General features: G+C 40.6%; 1 protein-coding gene across 1 annotated transcript in view; it reads right to left on the bottom strand.

The window, feature by feature from the left end:
* ARHGEF28 (Rho guanine nucleotide exchange factor (GEF) 28) overlaps positions 1-12,925 on the bottom strand; it is a 122,742-nt gene that overhangs the window by 76,298 nt on the left and 33,519 nt on the right. Inside the window, exons 4-8 of the mRNA XM_009327304.1 lie at positions 11,936-12,119; positions 10,481-10,661; positions 6,974-7,046; positions 2,843-2,889; positions 1,721-1,781 (exon numbers count right to left, since the gene is read on the bottom strand). Coding sequence (XP_009325579.1) covers positions 1,721-1,781; positions 2,843-2,889; positions 6,974-7,046; positions 10,481-10,661; positions 11,936-12,119 — 546 coding nt within the window. The remainder of the gene's footprint in view (positions 1-1,720; positions 1,782-2,842; positions 2,890-6,973; positions 7,047-10,480; positions 10,662-11,935; positions 12,120-12,925) is intronic.

Below are 12,925 nucleotides of genomic sequence, written 5' to 3'. Positions count from 1 at the left end.
ATATGTACAGATATATGTACATCTACGCATTTATATCCATATTTGTAATTTTACTTTATACATACATGATGCCTAAGAAAATACATTTAAATCAATTTTAAGCACCTAAATCTTGTCCAAGTTGTATGCAGATTCACCTTTTTTTTTTTTTTTTACCCAAAAGCTCTCTAAGAAGCTACACTCTACCTGTCCTAACTAACAGTATGAACCATGGCCAAAGTCGCTTGCTTGTTCCCTGCAGAGGACTCAGGATCTGCTGCAGCTGCCTATCCAAGCATCAGAGAGGAGACTGAGCTGGTCTGAAGCCAGAGCGCCTGGTTCCTGTTCCAGCTGTCACAGCCACTGCATGCAAATGATACCTCAGAAGGAAAAGGCATTTCAGGGCTAAGAAAAAGAAATATCAGCTATAATTTCAGGGTGGAGAACTTCCACTCTGTCAGCTTTTAAGCCACCTTATGTTCCCTCCAGATGGTATAACTGGAGCGAAGACTGGAGCAGATGTGCCTTCAGATTAGCAAACCATAATCACTCCCCAATGGCTCCACACCCTCCTACACTGAGGTACAGTCCAATACTTTGGTCTTGCTTGACAAAACAGATTTGATCATATGGGCAATAACATCTCATGTATGTGCACTGCACTTTTGTGCAAGGCAAGGACTGCTACGCTGTCCTATGCTCAAAAGCACTAAAGTCAGGATAACTGTGAATACTAATACTTTTGCTACTACTCCCAATTCCCTTATGCAGCTCCCGTATTCCTTGGATGGAATAGCGAGACAAACATGATTAAATGGTTGAAATACAGGCAATTTGGCATAACAATGACTAGAATAATAGATAACTAGATGATAATTTTAATGAGAGATTATTAAAATAATCTTCCAGCTTCTTATCTTACAACTGCATCTAAGTTTACATCAGTTCATTTCCTTCTAACATATACCGCCCCCATTCATGCACATATATCCCCTCCCTTTACACACACACAGAGCAACTCTTCATTTTGCAGCCACCTAAGTTTGCATATGCGAACTGAATGTTTGCTGTCTGAATGCCACCATCTGGGCTACTCTTTCTGAGCTCAGCACTAGACCACAGGCAAGGGATGCCAGCCTGGCGCACTCTGCCTGGCACAGTAGCTCCCACCAGCAGAACTTAGTTACTCATTGTCTTTTTCCGCCTTGCTGTGCTTTGCATGAGCCCGTGTTTGCACATTGTTCTTGGAGCTCTCCCCAAACTTGAAAATACTCACCTTTTCATCTGAGTTTCAGTCTCTAAATGTACTGTCTAGTGCAACTGGCCCTATTCTCCTACCAGCCCCACAACTCACTCACAGTGAGATATATTTACAGGTGTGAACAGCTCAGGCATTAGAGAAAGAGGCACCTAAACATTTCTACGTGCTTCATTTCATCTTCAGTTCCATATGTTGGCTCTATCAGAAATTATTTTCAAGATTGTTGTTCCTACAACAGTTAATACACTACTGAAAAATCCTATGGTATCATGATACTGTTGGATACACCACCTATCTATACTAGAGATGCTTTGAAAGAGGCTCCCTCTCTGACATAGATATAACTGATTGATCTTTTGCCAAGCTAGGCTGCAATATCAATGACCTTCACCTCTTTTAAAGAAGCTGCCTTGTGTGTATTTGGCATCACAGTATATATCAATAGCTTTTGGGAAGTCAAAAGGATTAATTATTTCTTACCTATGCCCAACAGGACATGATCTTCATTTTCTTTAGAAGGAACCAGAGAGTCTCGGAAAGGCTAGAAACAGAAAACTTGAGCTATATCTTTGAAGACAAATAGTTGCATTTGTGCTTAGTTGCAAGCTGTGCTATAGGCTTTCAGAATTCAGTTCAAACACTATCAAGCAGTAGTCACTTCATTTTAGCCATTTTAATAAATGCAACAGATATGGCATACCACTGTAAGCAGCATAACAAATGGTCAATCTTTTGCACAGCTGGCAATTTAAAAAAAAAAACTACAGGTCATCACTTTTATAATAATGACCTAACAAAAGCAGCAGTCCAACATCATTCCACTGAATTCAAATGTTATTTAAAAATCAATAGTCATTGGCTACTGATATCACCTTTACCAGATTTTACCAGATTTTGTTTGTCTCAACCTAAATGATTATTTTAGCTTCATAGCCAGCTGAGCTAATAATCAAGCTCCTGCTTTAAAAGGTGACAAAATGGGAAAAAGATTTTCTGGTTTTGTAAACAGATATATTCTGCTTTTTATTTACATGTAAGACTAGAGATCAAACACAACTGACTAACCATAATTCTCACAAATATTGGTCCCTCCCAAAAGCTGTTAGATACCTCCATGCAGAAGACAATGGGAACTGCCACATTTTTTACATCAAGCATTTTTCCAGTTAATTCCAGTCAAGGACTCACAGTTACCCACAAGGTCTCTCTCGAAGACCAACTCCTCAGATGTAATGAATCATGCTGTCCCAAGGATGAAGCTTGTGGAAAACAGGTTGTGCTCCCCAGACTGGCAGCTGAGCTGCAAGCTCCCTGAAGGCGCTAAGGTTCACCATAAACACAAGAGCTTTCTGGTCCAAAAGCAGAGCTTGCTTCTCCAATCCAGCTTTCTGGCCCACAACCACGTAACAGGTTCCTTCAAATAATAATCATCTACACACGTAACTATTCCTGCAGGATAGGAATGGGCAGGAAATGTTGTCTGGCAGGCATTAGTCACCTTATTTATTTGTTAGCTCTGGGAGGTGCTCCAATAGCCAAGCAGAGGTTGCTGCTTCTCAACCTAAATGAAGCTTAGCTATTTGTATAAGGAGAAATCTGTACCTTCCTATCATCCTGGGACAATTCGTCAGATGCCAAGTTCACAGGACCTGTAAAAGCAAAGATTCCTGCTTTCAATAACAAGCAAATTCAGTTTGGGTCTGCTTTGGTTTCTGCTGCTGGTCTCTCTCCTTTTTCAAATAGGAGGGGGGACACAAGGAGGAAGCAAACAGGCAGGCAAGCCAGAACAATGGACATAGGCAGCCCATGCATCTCCCCACAGCAGCGTTCCCGTGGGCAGCATATGAGCTGGATGCACAACAAGTGTTATGTTATTGTCGCAGTTATGTTCAGGCTAGGCAAGCTCGATGATTTGTCAGCCAGCTGCTGATTAACCCCCACAAGCTCAGAAAATCAACAGTTCTAGCACCATGCCTCACATCAACTCTCCAGAGCAGCTGGGCTCTGCTTCTCTTCTGCAGGGTTTCATGCGTTTTCTGAAATTAGACCTTGCATTTTCACCCCAAAAACTAAAAAATAACTTCATTTCTGTCACTCTTCTTTTTTTTATGGTTTCTTCCCAGGGCTGTGGCGAAGGACACAGCACATGCAAAACAAGGACTACCCTCTGCAAGTTTTGCCCAAACGCATCCTCAAGGACTGCTGTGAAACAGCAAAGAGGAGTAATCTGGCTACAGGAATGCAAATGAACACCAGCAACACCCAGGCTTCCAGGAACATTATTATTTAGTAAATATATTTTAAATAACAATTATATAGCCAGAGTTATGCTGGTAAATATGTTTCATTTTATATTGAATCTTTCAGCTCAAGGTTCACATCTGTTCTCAGATACACAAATCCCTCTCCATTCTCCAGCTCCAGCAAATAGTTAAGCTAAGTATGACTCAGCAGCCAGTACAGGGTGGTTTGGGGGACTGCCTTGAGGAACGCGGGGTTTTGGGATCTCTGTCCTTTCTTGGCATTGCACAAAATCTATACTCAAGTTTTAAAGAAGAGCTGTATCAATATATCTTTGGAAAAACAATTCAAAGACAGCTGCCTATTATCTAAATCACACAATCTTCAGCAACAACGACCCTACCTAACCTACAAGTCTCTGTGAGATGAAGTTCTGGGATGCAATTATGGGCCCACTGCAATCAGTGCGCCTGTTGTCCCTGACCTCAGCAGTGCCCCCAGATGCTGGCAGGAGTCAGGACTGGGTCCATGCCGATCAGTATCTCAATCGTTAATTTTTAATTAATCCACCTTCTTCAATTAACCTTCTGCAGCAGTCACATATATACCTCCCCTTGCATTCTAACAGAGTGCAATCACAGAGCACAAAATCACTAGTGCCGTCAAACAAAGCATCCCAAGCATCACCCTTCAGCTAGAAGGAACAGACTATTTCTTCTGTAACTGTAACTGCAGAAACTTACTTTAAAAGCTTCAGTGGGAAAATATTTTTTACAGTATTGCCATGCAATTGGCATTATTATTATTCAGTTTCACAATTCTCAGAAATAAAAAGCTGTTTGCTCTATACCTAATATTCTGTAGAAGCAAATGGCTTATCCTCCAGATAACAGTATTCAGCCAACTCATGGGCATGGAATTTCAAGGTCAGAAAACAGACAAAAAGCACAACTACTGAATTAGCCAAAATACCATCTACTTCATCTTTTGTTCTGCATTCTCACTGGATAATGTATCACTCCATGTATTTGAATTTAATTAAGTTGCTATGGGAGATTCACTGCTAAGCTAGTAGCATCACCTTACACTGACCCACTGCTTTCGTATGATTGCATTTCAGAAGAAGCAACATACTGCTATAGCAACCTCTACTCAGTATTAGCTCAGGGCTTCTGATACCATTGTGTTTTAAAGGCCTGTTAATCTTGACTTTAGGCCCACCCAGAAGTGAGTAGTTACTACTTCTTGGAATGGCAGCAGTTTTAAAAACTATGGGGGATCCTTTCATGACATGAATGTACCAAATTAATGTCCTGAGCTTAGCAGCCACTTCATAAAGGAGTTCACTGAATGCAACTGAGAATGTAGTAAAGAGTACTCTGTCAACCATTCCATATCATTTCTGCTTCTAGCAGCAACAATTTTAGCTCAATCTTGAAAAAGTTCTTTTGCTCTCCTGAATGCTGGCAAATGGGGAGTGTAAGACAGGCTACTAGTCACTAGTAATGATCATTTATGATTTTTCAGTATCTGGATTTGGTGGTGGTCAACGAAAAAGGCAAAAAAAAAAAGTCTCATTTTTAGAATATGGTAAACCAATGCAATTTTCGGACCCAAGAAGATTAAAAAATTTGCTCTCCTGAATGCTGGCAAATGGGGAGTGTAAGACAGGCTACTAGTCACTAGTAATGATCATTTTTGATTTTTTAGTTTTTGGATTTGGTGGGGGTTAACCAAAAAGGCAAAAAAAAAAAAGTCTCATTTATAGAATATGGTAACCAATGACAATATCAGAACCCAAGAAGATTAAAAAACTTTGCTGCTCATCAGCGTACAAACAATAGTTACAGGCCTTCATGTCTACAAGTAGATAACTGCAAGCATGATTACTACAATTTGTTTGTATAGGTCCTGGATACTACCAAAACGTGGCATACTTTTCTTGCTGTTGAACTGAAATGAGGGTGTTTTTTTTTTAAATAACAACTTTGATGCATAAAGGCACAAAAGCGTATGCCAATATCTATGCCAAATATATTTGGCGTAAAGAGAGGACGAGAAGCTTTACAACCAGAATCCAAAATGACTAGACACCCTGAACTGGTGATTCTGTCTCTGGACTATCAATATCCACTGATATTCATTATCTGTTTGTCCCAAGTCAGTCTGAATTAAAACTGCTTTTAGTGCAAAATATCAAAGTAATCATCACCTAGAAGTTGTATCGCCCAAGCTACTGCCACATATAGTGCAACCAATCCAGGCCACTCAATTTCTATCCCCAAGGAGCAGCATAAAGATCATGTTGGTCAGAGTACGGCACTCAGATGAATACCCAGAGTCAGTGCATTTGCACACTGCGTCACCAGTGTCATTCACAAACCTCATATGGTAAATTGCCACTTACACTTACAGTAACAGATGCACAGTTTGCAACTGCTAACAACTGCTTATCACCTCTAAATTTACCTTCTAATGACAGAAGACTTGTTGCCTGCACGCTGCTGGAGAAGTTGGGTATAAAACTCCTTTTCTAGCACTAACAACAGCAGCCTACATGTTTAACCACAAGCTACACGATGACTGTGTCCCTACTTTATCCATTCACTTAAAGTTACTAGCTATGCCACCTGGAACTGCAGTCCCGTTCCTTTCCCTCAGTCTGGTTCTGATCCTGTCGGCAGTTTATGCAGGTGCTCGCATTTCTGCTGCCCTCCGTAGGGCTGCCTCCAGCACAGCCACTGAGCAAGACCGAGCCTCTCGCAGAGCTCACAGGTCTCAGCTTGTTGCTTCATCCAAATATACAGTGCCAGCCACATAAGCAAATGGCCAACTGAGGAAAACTTTTAATTAATTCCTAACAATCATATGTAAATGCCCAAAGTGTCATACTTCTGATGCTGAAGAATGACCTTTTTTTGTGATTTTCTTTTCAGCTCTAAGAGATGCTTGCTCTGAGGTACACAGGGATGTATTTTGGTAATGAAAGAACATTCTTATCAGCAAGCGCAGTCCCGCAATCCTTACGGAGGTAAACTGCTCACCAAAATACTGAATGTCTAATTGAAACATATGGGAATTTTGCCACATTAAGATGTCTGGCCTGGATCCCAAAACTATTCATACAAAATGTTACTCTGCTCCTATCTTTATTAACTTGAACTATTTGGCTTTACTGGAATTTGCAGGCTGGAACATTCATTCAGTTTAACACTGCCCTCTCCTGGAACCTTCTGACATTTTTCTAGCTCTTACAATAAAATTAGTCAAGGCTTTTCCAGCCACTATAAATGCCGTAATATTTTGTGAACAAGTATCACGATTTACACAATGCTCATAGTGTACGACTTGCATATTCCACTGTTGTCCACTCAGAGGTCTCTAATGTCATACGAAACATGTGATCTTCCTGGATAAATAAATAGTGTATGAATCTGTGCCAGCTTTCCAGAGCTTTTGAAGACTGCAACATTATGGAATAAAAAACTGTACCTTCTACAGAGCTTGTTGTACTGCAGGGCATTTTTGGACCTTCCACTGTCTCAACTTGGTTTGAATTAATACTCTACAAAAAAAAAAATCAAAATTACAGTAACTGTATTTGGTGCCCATGTCATTTATCTGAAAACTCAAAAACAATATCAAAGACTAGCAAACAAATATGTTATAAGCAATACTAAAATGATTGATGGAGAGTCAAGAGAGTATTTTATCAGTTACTCTCCAGAGGAAACCGACAGCAATTCCTCAAGAGGGAAACCAATAAAATATTTTCAACTACAGAGAGAAATTACCTCCTGCTTACAATACACAAGGGATCTAAAGGATCAGATTTAACATTTGTACTTCATTGTTTATAACCTCCTTCTCTATGAGAAAAGCAGCGCAGCAGCTTTGCACAACGGCTCTGTTCAGAAGTCTAGTTAACCTTGAAAGCATCCCTATAAAGTGAGCAATTTTGACGGATAGGCAATACAAAGAGCCTAAACCAGGACTAAACACTGACTACACAGTAAATCCAGCCTGGAAGGCAGGAGCCGCTCCCTCCCCGCATCCGTGGCCCCTGGCCAGGCTGGCCCCTCGCTCAGATACACACACTGACTATATCACTCCTGCTCAAAAGGAAGAGGGAGCTAAGATCCAGTCCCTTATTTTACCAATTACCTTCAAAGATTATAAGCAAAGGGTGTGGAGGAAAGAATGTCTCCTTTTGCACGGTTTCATCTACAACTCTGCTTGCTTCTAGTATTTCCCTCTAGTTAGGCTGCCTGTGTATTTGTCATCTGCCAGAGCAGCAAACAGGGAAAAGACATGGTAACCTGAATACAAGACAAAAAGTCAGGGATGACTCTGGGCTGAATATTGCAGCCAAACTGATTTGAAAGCCAGCAGCTGTCAAGCTAGCTATATCCCCCGCCTCAGTGGGGCTAGTTGCAATTTTCTCTGCTCGTCTGCTGTTGTGCGAGACACTTTCCTAGTCCCACACCTACCAGGCAGAAATAAGTCAACTCCTCCTTGGGAAACTACTAAATCTGTCCACCACCAGGCAACAAAAATTACTTAAATTATCATAAATAATCATTTTGGATTATTATCCTGGTTTGTCCTTTCTTTTTTTTTTTTTTAATTACCCTGACACCATTTCATATGTGTCCATTAGTCCCCAGATTTCTTTTCCTCTCGTAGAGGATCTCTCCCCTGCACTGGCTGTGCTGCCTCCAGCAACTGAGGCAGCCGAACGGATCACCTCCACACGCTGCTTAGGGCTCTGCTGGAGGTGCACAACAAACCATGCAGCCTCCCTGACAGGCGCTGCCACCACCACAGCGACTTCTGCCCCAAGGAGGTTGCACACAGTTCAAGCAATTCCATGCTCTTCCTCATCATCTTCAGAAATCTCTCCTCTGTATTGCTTAGCAGAGCCACAAAACCTGTGGGTTTACACTTTTTGAACTGCAGAGCCCCTGAAGGGTTCCAGTGAAGGTATGGCTCCTGTATGGGTAACACTAGTTTACCGACAGCTCGGGTTTTTTAACTTTTCCATTACTCTTTTAAGATTTGTAAGGAATAGTCAAGGGAGTAAAAGAAACCACAGAACAGGGACTGAAGAACATACTTGAGAAAGATTGAGATTTTCTTGCATGAATAAATGCAAAAATAGTTTGTGCTGCTCCCTAAGTCATCCATTTCACACACACAAATCCAACGCTGCATGCCACCACAACTGAGACGAGCTCCTTCTCTGTCCATGTCTTTCTGACCTAAGTCTAAAATAGCAATGTGGTCATTTATGCAGTCTCAAGATACAAGAAACTGGATGTACAGTCTTAGTCAGCTGTAGATAAGCTGAATACTCCAGTACAGCAATAAATTCTACCTCTATTTTAAAAAGACTATGTATCATGAAATCTCTAATGCCCACCTTGCGCTTTGGATCCAACTAAGGGCTGCAAGTCCTTGTTTGCAACAGAAAGAAAATTAATTTTACCTTACCTTTTGGACATAATACATAGTCTAAACATGACAGTTTGATCATCCCCCCACATACACTTCAGAATGATATCTGTTTATAGGAAATGTGATAAATTGATAATTGTGATAAATGTGATAAATAAACCATGTGATCTTCCCAATTATTCTGGCTTATTTCTGCTTTATTAAAAGTAGTACAACACTGATGCTGGGCAGGGGGGAAATAGTGCCCTCACAATATTGGATCTAGACTACTACAACTAGAGGAACAACCAAAAGGGAAACCCACAAGTGAAAGGCAGTAGGTTTTTTCCTGAAAATACCAAGAGCAGAATTTTGCAGCCTTTAAGAGTCTTTGTCTCTGAGAGCCATGCAAACACCTAACATACCACACTTTCTTTTTCCATTTCAAAGACTGAAAGAAGAACAAGGATTTGATGAGTGCAAGAAAGAGCCAATGATATAAATAACAATGCATTCTTCATTACAGTCTTGCTTTTGCTATTGGGTTTACTATTGTTTCCATGGAAAAGCCACACACAAATTGTATGTATTCTGCAAGCTACAAACACAGAATAACTTATTTGTGTTGGAACAAATCAAAATCTTGGCAGTGTAGTTACACGAGATTATACATAAGGACTATACCACACATCACACCTTAAGTTTTTGTGCTAAACATAACACATGGACCATGTTCTAAATTAAAAAAAAAAAACATGCAGAATGCAATAAAGTTAACTCAAGGAAAATGAGCGCACAAATAAGGAAACCTCTAGTTAAGCATGGAAAAGAAAAGCTGTATTTTAAGACCAGAAAAAGAGAAAAATGTATTTTTAGTGTTTGTAGTTCACTAGTTTTATATAGTCATGCAGTCTCAATCTAAAAACGTGAGGACCTGCATTGCTGTTAATGAACTTGTGCTTTCAAGTGTTCTCCTCCTCACTTTACTGAAATTGAGAGATGTCCTGAAGAATATCACAACAGTGCTCCAGACACCTTACAGTAAAATAAAGACCCACTACACCATAACTAAACTCTATAGCAAAAGTCTGTACTCTGTATTTCTGCTGTAAATAATAGACTGGGGTTGGCTCTTGATAAAGGCTCCTAGGCATTACACTACTAGACAAAAGAATGGAACTAAATTAAATATTTCAAAGCACCAACGTGAACACAATGGCAATGCAATTAAAGACACAGAGATTTCAGGGAAAGATATTCACTGTAGAGCCTACAATGATTCAAAAACAACTTGGGAGGTAAAAGAGGCTTTGATAAAGTTCTCAACGTCTCTTATCCTCCAGCTTCACATGTACGATGTGCTACACTTACACAAAGTAGAAGCCCACAACAATAATCCTGCAATTACGCTGGCCATTAGCGACACAGGCAGCTTAAACTAAAAGGCTACTCAAGAAAAACAAATCCAGCCTGAAGAATCTGTAGCTGGAAATTATTGACAATTTGTGAAATTTTCACAATGTGAAAATCTGTGACAATGCCCTGAGCTAGACAGGTACCTACCTGGTAAAGAAGAGGTCTGTCCCAGAAGTATTTTCTGAAGAGCTTAATGTCCGACTCCAGCAAGTGCTGTGCGGTGTGGCTAAATGTCAGCGTCAGAGCTCCTGATGAATGAACAAACTGCACACAAGCACCCTCGCTGATCTCCGCTCTTGAAATGTCAAGTGAGTGACTGCCCTGGAAACTGGAACAACATGCTCTTTAAACCAAAGCAGATGCTCCCCGCACAGGTAGAACAAAAAGACAACCGCAGCAAGCTTCCTGCTCGCCTTCGGCATGGCCCATCAGTGTCCCAATGCACCCGCTGCAAAAACTGGAGGCAGAAAATCTGAAACACCCACTGAAAACACAGCTGGGCAAACAAATACTTACCAATGACTCTGCTCAGGCCTAAGAACACGCAGCTACTTCTAGCCATCGGCAGGGAAAAAAAAACAATGTCAGCTCTAGATGGTTATTCATTAGTAAAATAAGCCAGAAACAGCAATAAGGAGAAACAGGGATTGTCACGGCTTGCTCTAAGTTAGCAATAGTACCTTTTCCTGTTAACGTTGCCATATATAGCAGTAGGACGCAACTGGCAGCTAGCAGGTTTGTTATCCCACGGCAGTGAAAAACAGAAAGTATCTCAAGGGAATACAGCATTGTTTGGATGTCACAAACAAATGAGACATTCATAACATAATGTACTGTACCAGTGTTGTATATTTTTTTTTAAACTGAAGTATGGGTAAGTCTCACATAAACTATATGCATGGAGCCAGAACCGAAAGAGCCACATACCAAAATAAAAATGTAACTCAGTTCTTCCGCATTTGTATTTGCAAAGAAAAGCCAAGAGTGAGAAGCAGCATCTGATACTGAACATTTGGTACCCCAGGACATACACACACACCACACAGGTCCTCAGGTCTGTACAGAGGAAACTCCAGACATGCCAGAAAGCACTTGTCCTTTAAGTCATTTGTCAGTGTGGCAGCTCTCCGGCAAAAACAGAGTTATAGCTGCAGCTATAACTGGCTTTGCTGCTGACTCTCCCTTATTCACCCAAACCTGAGCTTTACAGAGGTCACAAAGTCTGCCGAGGTTTTGTGGAAGTCAGGTCCTATGGTTCTGTTTGCATCTAAATATTTCTCTATATACATTTTAAGGGATGTCTTTACTTGTTGGTAATGTGTCGGGATTCAGCTGCAATAGTGCTGGGAGAGGTACATGATGGTGCAGCTGGTCCTCTGTTACTTAATTGACTATTAATTGACTTTCAAATGTAACGAAGGACACACATCATAAACTTCCTTTAATTGTAAATATAAGTTTATCACTTAAAATGGTAATAATGGCAAAAAGCAACAGAAACCAACACAAAATAGGCAACTCTTTTGAGAAAAACAACAGTACTCCCCACAGCCCTTAACTGATAGGAGTTTTTCCGAGGAAGCAGCAAAGCGTTATACTCACTTTGTGAAGACCTCAACAAGTTTGGAGTGCCCATTTTGCAAAGCCAAATCTAATGGTGTTGCTCCGTCCTCATTAGCTAATGCTAATGCTGATGACCCTCCAGGCTGGGCTGCTAAGAACTGGGAAAGCTTAACCAAGCCCAATTTCATCACAAGGTGGAGAAGAGTTTCTTTATGTTTAGGCTCTGAAAAAACACAGCAAACAAACAAAATCATCAGTAACAAAACCCAGCATTTTATTTCCTAGGAAGCATCAAAAGAAACTTGTTATAGTCTGCAGAAATATCACAGCTCAGATTCAGACCTACAAAAGTACTTTGACAGGATCTGTCTTTCACTGAAATCAGCAGAGTTAGATACTTAATTGCATCTGTGGAGCTAAACTAGGATATCCAAATACCATCTAATTTCAGCAGCTAAAGAAATCAGTTTGAATTAAATAAGCTCAGTATTTCTCTCTTTCTTTGTATATAGTACAGCATTCAGCACAAGAGATGCCCCAATATACTGCAGAACACAGCTAAGAGGCAATTTTCCAGCTGCTTTGCATTGCCTCAGCAACACAAAACATCTGGCAGCATGGCCAAGTACCTAAATTTAAAAAAAAAAAAAAGGTGTGATTTTTCAAGGCAGGCTGCTTATCAGCACGGTAAGAGGTCCTTAGCAGCACAGCAAGCCGTAAGCTAACACATATGTGGGCAAAATACACAGGATAATTCTTGTGTCTCTCTTTTCAGAAAGGTGACCTCACCTGCCAATACTTCCTCTCCACTTTTTAGCACATAATCATCAAACTAAATGGGATGAAGCTTAAAATAAAGGAGTACACAACGACAACTTAGTCACTAGAGGCTGATTCTCCACTCAAGCCCTTCCCCGGCCTTTATTCAAAGAAGGGTTTATCTGTCTACATACATTCTCAAGAACAAAGCCTCTGCAATTTAAAGGCAATAAATAAAATTCACCTCAAGTGCCACTCAACCTGTTCCCT

Source organism: Pygoscelis adeliae, unplaced genomic scaffold, assembly GCF_000699105.1.
Source record: "Pygoscelis adeliae isolate BGI_AS28 unplaced genomic scaffold, ASM69910v1 Scaffold26, whole genome shotgun sequence".
NCBI lineage: Eukaryota > Metazoa > Chordata > Aves > Sphenisciformes > Spheniscidae > Pygoscelis > Pygoscelis adeliae.
The sequence above is the reverse complement of the archived record's forward strand: the minus strand, read 5'-3'. Positions and strand labels throughout refer to the sequence as shown.